At 48.3% G+C, this 6,988-nt stretch overlaps 1 protein-coding gene across 1 annotated transcript; it reads left to right on the top strand.

Annotated features, from left to right (window-relative positions):
* Positions 1 to 5,715, top strand: ETH_00025085 (calcium-dependent protein kinase 3; the record flags this gene model as incomplete). Its single annotated transcript, XM_013373568.1, has 11 exons — positions 1 to 87; positions 498 to 565; positions 1,170 to 1,301; positions 1,734 to 1,857; positions 2,690 to 2,929; positions 3,294 to 3,398; positions 3,611 to 3,748; positions 4,340 to 4,448; positions 4,685 to 4,764; positions 5,188 to 5,316; positions 5,626 to 5,715. The coding sequence occupies 11 exons, from the start codon at positions 1 to 3 to the stop codon at positions 5,713 to 5,715; spliced, it is 1,302 nt and encodes a 433-aa protein (XP_013229022.1).
* Between the last annotated feature and the right edge of the window lie 1,273 nt (positions 5,716 to 6,988).

Genomic DNA, 6,988 nt, shown 5'->3' on the forward strand with positions numbered 1-6,988 from the left:
ATGCAGCGAGCAGTCAAGACCATCAGCAAAGCCCAAGTCCGAAGCATCGAGCGCTTCCGCAGGGAAATCGACATCATGAAAAGCCTGGTGAGGCCGCAGCAGCAGCAGCAGCAGCAGCAGGCGCTGCTGCTGCTGCTGGTGGTGGTGGTGGTTCTGGGAACGGTGGCGTGGGAGCAGCAACGGCAGCAGCAGGCGCTGCTGCTGCTGCTGCTGCTGCTGGTTCTAGGAACGCTTGCGTAGAAGCAGCAACAGCAGCAGCAGGAGCTGCTGCTGCTGCTGCTTTTAGGAACACTTGCCTAGAGGCAGGAACAGCAGCAGCGGGAGCTGCTGCTGCTGCTGCTGCGTCTAGGAACACTTGCTGCAGCAGATTCGGGGGTGATGTATGGGGGTGTGTTTGGGGTGTATGTACAACGTGGGGCCCCGTTGCTGCGGCTTCGCGGCAGCTGTTTGTCCACTTTTTGTATTTATTTCATTTTTGGTTTCTTGTTTTCTTTCAGGATCACCCGAATGTGGTGAAACTATTTGAGACATTTGAAGACCACAGAAACATTTATCTCGTCATGGAGTAAATCACCACAAGTTGATTGTTTTTGAATTTCTTTTGTTGAATTGCTCTTGTTGAATATTTACTGGATATCCTTTCTTGAAATTCTTTTAATTTCTTTTTTTGAATAACTCTTGTTGAATTTCTTTTGAATTTCTTTTGCTGAGTCCTTTTATTGAGTATCTCTCGTTGGATTTCTTTCGTTGAATATCTGTTATTGAATGGCTGTATTGAATTCTTTTTGTTGAATTTCTTCTGTTGATTTTCTTTTATTGATATCCGCGTATTGAATTTCTTTTCTTGCAAAGACTGCACCAAAAGTGTCTTTCTTTGTTCTCTTTAGCTACCAAGTCAATAGAAAGTCTTCTTTGTTCAAATTTTATTTTTTGAATTTTTTAAAAATATATTCCTTGAACTCAATGTTTGGCTAAGAGAACAGAAGTGGCTGTTGCTGGTTGTTTGCAACTTTTATTTTAATCTTCTTTATTTTGCTTTCTCGTTGCTTTTGACGAGTAGAGACTCTTGCATTTATTGGAAACATTTGCAAGTATTATTATTGCTTTAATTAAACTTATTTTTGTTTTTTTAACTTTTGTTTTTTTGTTTTTTGGTTTTGCAAATTCAGATTGTGTGAAGGCGGCGAGCTGTTTGACCGCATTATTGCAGAAGGTCACTTCACAGAAAAAAGAGCAGCACTTTTAATGCGACAAGTCTTTTCTGCTGTTAATTATTTGCACTCCAACCACATTATGCACCGGTGGGGCTCTGCAGCAAAAGCAGTTCATTTGCTGCACTTGCTGCAGCAAAAAGGAGTCCTTTTGCTGCACTTGTTGCAGAAAAGAGAAGCGCTTTTGCTGCAGTTGTTGCAGCAAAAAGACTTCCTTTTGCTGCACTTGTTGCAGCGAAAAGAAATTCTTTTGCTGCACTTGTTACATCAAAAAGAAATTCTTTTGCTGCACTTGCTGCGCATGCACAACGCAGAAAGCTGCACGTGTGCTTATTTGCATGCATGCAGCTGCTGCATGCATGCAAATGTAGTTTCTGGCGTTGCTGCTGCTCAGATCTCTGATCGGGCTGCTGCAAAGCATGCAGACGCATGCAGTTCATGCAAATGCACGCAATGCATGCAAAAGCATGCAGTGCATGCAAAAGCATGCAGTGCATGCAACTGGTGTTTGCGACTCTGCAGGGATTTAAAACCCGAAAACTTTCTCTTCTTGAGCACCGCGAGAGACAGCCCTCTAAAGATCATCGACTTCGGACTGTCTTGCCGCTTCAAGCCGGGGGAGTTCGTTTCCACGAAGGCCGGCACGGTGAGCAGCAGCAGCAGCTGCAGCTGCAGCTGCAGCAGCTGCAACAGAGTTTTGTTCGCGTCGTGTTGCAAAAACTAAAGGGCGCAACTAATGCAATTGAGTGTTAATATTGTTATTTGTTTTTCGGTCTTTAGTGTTTTTTATTGTGGGATTATTTTGGATTTGGGAAGTTTGATTTGCAATTGATGAAATGCCGCATTCAACTCTTTTCGTTTGCGCGTAGTCTGCGGAGGCAGAATGCAGCAGCAAAAGTGCCAATACGAAGTGATTTGCACTTCAGTTTTAATTGATTTGTCATTGCATAAACGTTTAATTCAACTTTCTCGCATTTCCACCTGTGGAAGTTCTGTTTCATGTTTCGTGGGTGTTTTCTGAATTTCCCGCGATCTGGAGTTTTCTGTTTGCTTTTCTTGGTTCTTCGTTTCTGTTTTTACTTGGCATTAGAGGTATTAAGGAAGATTTGCATGCGGCATCACGAAAGTAGAATTTGTGGAATGGGTTTTGCCTGAACGGACACCCCATTTGAGTCCACCTGAGTTATAATCCGCATTCGATTCCCTGTCCACCCACTGCATGCAACAGAAGAAACGGGTAGCATCTGCCGCACGAGCGAACCCTTACTTCCGCACAGCAGCACCCGCTGCAGCAGCAGCAGCAGCAGTCTGCGCCCTCTGCAGCATCCGCCGCACAGCGTCCGCAGCCCGCCCCCTCTGCAGCGGCCCGCGTCAGCAGCAGCTGCCTGCCCCTCCGCAGCAGCCCGCCGCAGCAGCCGCGCGCCGCAGCAGCACCAGCGCCAGCAGCAGCAGCAGCAGCAGGTGCGTGTGCGCTGCAGCCGTACTACGTGGCCCCGCAGGTGCTCGAGGGCCGCTACGACTACCGCTGCGACGCCTGGAGCCTCGGCGTGATTCTCTACATTTTGCTTTGCGGCTTTCCGCCCTTCTACGGCGACACCGACGCCGAAGTCCTCGCGCAAGTCAAGGCGGGCGCGTACTCTTTCGCGGGCCCGGAGTGGCGGCGCGTCTCGGACGAGGGCAAAGACCTCATCCGCAGGCTGCTCAAGATCAACCCCGACGTGGGGCGAGGCCCTCTTTTAGGGTTTAGGGTTTGGGGGCGGGGGGTTCGGTTTGGGGGGGGGGTCGGGTTCGGGGGGGTCGGCGGTTTCGGCTTTGGGGGGGTCAGGGGGGTTGGGTCTTCGGGGAGGGGTTGGGCTTCAGGTGGCGGGGAGGGTTTAGGGTTTGGGGAGGAGGGTTTGGGGTTTAGGGGTTGGAGGGGTTTGGCGTCGGCGTGGAGGGTTGCGGGTGTAGGGTTTGGAACGAGTAGTAGGGTTTGGGGTTTTGTCCCTGGAGGCGCAGCGCGTAGGGTTTGGGCGGCGCGGCGGGCGAGCGTTTGCCGCTAGGGTTTAGGGTTTAGGGTTTAGGGTTTTGTCTTTTTTTCAGGAGCGACTGTCCGTGGAAGATGCTCTCCACCATCCCTGGATGATGAGTCTAGCCCAGAGCAGCCAGAATGTGCCTTTGCCTGTGACCCTCATGGCGAACCTCAAGGTAAGGGCTTAGGGTTTAGGGTTTAGGGTTTAGGGTTTAAGGTTCAGCTGTTGCCGGGAAGCGCACAACCAACGGCGGCGGCGGCGGCGGCCAATGCTCGGAAACTGCCTTGTCAAGCCAGGACCTAGGGTTTAGGGTTTAACCTGCAGGGCTTAGGGCTTAGGGTTTAGGGTTTAGGGTTTAGGGTTTAGGGTTTCCGGTGTTTTAAACAGGGTTTCCGTGCTCAAAACCGGCTCAAGAAGGCGGCCTTGACAGTCATCGCGCAGCACATGACGGACTCCGACATAGACCATTTGCGAAAGATTTTCATTTCTCTTGACGTCGACAACTCCGGCACTTTGTCCGTGCAGGCAAGTGGTCCACTGGTCTGCTGCTGCTGCTGCTGCTGTTGCTGCTGCTGTTGTTGTTGCTGCTGCTGCTGCTTCTGCTGCTGGTGTTGCTGCAGCTGCTGCTGCTGCTGCTGTTGTTGCTGCTGCTGTTGCTGCTGCTGCTGCTGGTGCGCGGTGGCTCGAGTGACGCAGGGGCAGCGCGGGGCTTCTTGGCCGGGGGTTGCGGGTTCGAGACCCAGCGGGGGTTTTTGAAAAGATATAGAGATAAATAGAGGGTTTTGTAATTAGGGTTTTGGTGGTTTTAATTTAATGGTCTTATTTTTGTTTTCGGAGTTGTGCATGCGTAGACACTTTTGTGGTTTGCAGTGCTGTACTGCTGGCAGAAAATGGGGTGCAGGGCCCCTTCAAACCTTATTTTAGGGTTTAGGGTTTAGGGTTTAGGGTCTAGGGTTTAGAATCTAGAGGCTGGTTCAGGGTGGTTTCAAAAGCATGTGCAGCAGCAAGGTTTCGCAGAGATAACAGCTCAATTAATCCCCGACAGTAAAGCACTAGGCGTTCTAGGGTTTAGGGTTTAGGGTTTAGGGTTTAGGGTTTGGGTGTGGGTGGCTGCAGGAAGTGGCCGAGGGCCTGAAACGTCTTGGCTGGACAGAAATCCCTGCAGACTTGCAGGCGATCATGGAAGATGTGGACTCAGACAAATCGGGACACATTGACTACACCGGTGAGTCGCTAATTCAGGGTTTAGGGTTTAGGGTTTAGGGTTTAGGGTTTGGGGTCTAGGTAATCCTTGCTGCAATTAAGCCGCTTTTCAACTGTAGGTGCTCTTGGTTTTGGCTGCTCGTGTGTCATTCGAGTCTTCAGTGGATATGCTTGGGTCTAGGGTTTAGGTTTTAGGGTTTAGGTATCAATAATATACTCCTGAAATTAATCATTTATTCTGTTTCGTTTTGCCTGCAGAGTTCATCGCCGCAACGATGGACAGAAAACTTTACATGAAAGAAGATGTTTGCTGGGCTGCCTTCAGAGTCTTTGACTTGGTAAACCCTAAACCCTAAACCCTAGACCCTCAACCCTAACTGCACAACCTGAGGTACATATATTATGTATACATATGTAGATATGTGTATTTAATACTTTTGATCTATGCAAATTATTCATGTAATATTCATATTTTTTGTAATTTTTTGTTTTTCATATTATTTGCAATTCAATTGTGGGAGTGTCTAGCATGCAGTGCATCGCGGCATGCATGCATGCATGCATGCATGTGCATGCATGCATGCATGCATGCATGCAGAGTTAAAGGCTTTTTCCTTTTTTGAAAAAACCGAAGCTCGCGAATTTCTCGCCGTTTTGGCGCGTGCATTGTTCGTGAGAATTGCGGTCATCAGTTCTTCCAGTATTTATTATTTATTTATTCATTTATTTATTTATTTATTTATTTATTTATTTGTTTTCAGGATGGCAACGGGAAGATCTCGCAAGACGAGCTGCGCCAGGTGCTGGGAATGCCCAAGGTGCAAGGGGCTGTGGGCAGCGAGACGATAGCTGCGTTGCTGAAGGAGGTGGACTTGAACGGCGACGGAGAGGTCGGATCCTCGGGAAAGCTGCGTTTAAAAGCGGAAAACAACTTCAGATTGAACTTATTTATCATTTATTCATTTATCCTCTCTTTTATTTCTCTTTTTGGGCTTTTGTTTCGCGCTTTTTCAAGTCTTTTCGCCTTTTTTCAAAGACAGCCGACCCATGCACTCTACCCGCAGCTGGCGGAATGCAGCAGCAACAGGCGAAAGCGCTTTAAAAGCCCCGTTTATTCTTCATTCACTTAATTAATCAATTAATTAATCAATTAATTAATTTATTTATTCTTTCTTGTTTTTTTTATTTGGTGAATGCAGATCGACTTTGAGGAGTTTATGCACATGATGCGGAAACGAACTCCCGGCGAAGCGCAGCAGAGAGAACCGAAAAAGAAGAGCAGCAAATGAAACAAGAAATAAATAAAAGGAAAAATAAAGGGAAAAAGAAAAAGAAAAGAAGAGAAAACAAATGATATATAAATGAATAAATAAGTCCCAGGTACTGGCAAACCCCCCCTTGTTTGGCCGCGGCATGCGGCGACGCAGCCACTTAAGCAACATAAATTAACTTAATTGAATTTATTTATTTAATTTTATTTATTCTGAAACAAATTAAAATGTTAATTCTACGGAAATAGGATTGGGGGCCCCTGGCGGCCCCCACGCGCTGGAGCAGCGGAGAAGGGGGCCCCAGGAGACTGTGATAAAGCAGCACATCTTAAGTAATGCAGAAGCAGCAGCAGCAGCAGCAGCAGCAGCAGCTGCAATTGTTGCAATAGAAAGGAGAAGCGCTGCGGCAGAAACAGCTGCAGCAACGGCTGCAACGGCAGCAACCGCTGCTGCAACTATAGCTGCGGCAGCAGCTGCAGCAAAGAGCTGCAGGAAGGAGCAGCAGCAGCAGCCGCAGCAGCAGCAGCAGCTGCTGCTGCTGCTGCTGCTCCTGCTACTGTTTTTGGTACGGCCGACTTACTGGCTGCGGCCGCGCCCTTTGGTTTGGCGTTTCTACAGAGTAATATATTTATATTTTTGATTCTTTTTCTTTTCTCGTTTATTTTGTTTTATCATTATTCATCCATTTATTTCTTTTTGTTTGCTGCTGCCTTTCCAACACAGCAGCAGCAGATTTCGAAACTTATTCTTTTTCTCTGCTCCGGCCCCACAAGTTTGACTGCAGCAGCAGCAAAATGCACAATTCACTTTAATTTGAATTAAATCTTTTGCATAATTAAAAAAAAAGATTAAATTGCAAAAAAGAGTTAGTCTGTACACCCGAAGGCTGCGGTGTATGTACACTCCACTAAACGCTCCCGCAAAGTAAACGCGGAAAGCACTGCTGCAGCTGCTGCTGCTGCTGGCCTTGTTGCTGCAGCGCCGTTACTGCTGCTGCTGCTGGCCTTGCTGCTGCGGCGCAGCTGCTGCAGCTGCTGCTGGCCTTGCAGCAGCAGCAGCAGCAGCTCCTACAGCTGCTGCTAGCCTTGCTGCAGCAGCAGCAGCTGCAGCAGCAGCTGCTGCTGCTGTGTACACCGTTAGGGAAACTGGAAACCCTAAACAAATAAAAAAGAATTAAACAGCACAAGCATCTGTGACAAGCCGCAGCAGCGGGCTGTGCTCGGCCAGCAGCTGCTGCTGCTTCGCGGGGTCTGCTGCTGCTGCTGCTGCTGCTGCTGCGGGTTGCTGCTGC

The sequence above is a fragment of the Eimeria tenella genome, genomic scaffold (genome assembly GCF_000499545.2).
Source record: "Eimeria tenella Houghton genomic scaffold, Eth_scaff157, whole genome shotgun sequence".
Lineage (NCBI taxonomy): Eukaryota > Apicomplexa > Conoidasida > Eucoccidiorida > Eimeriidae > Eimeria > Eimeria tenella.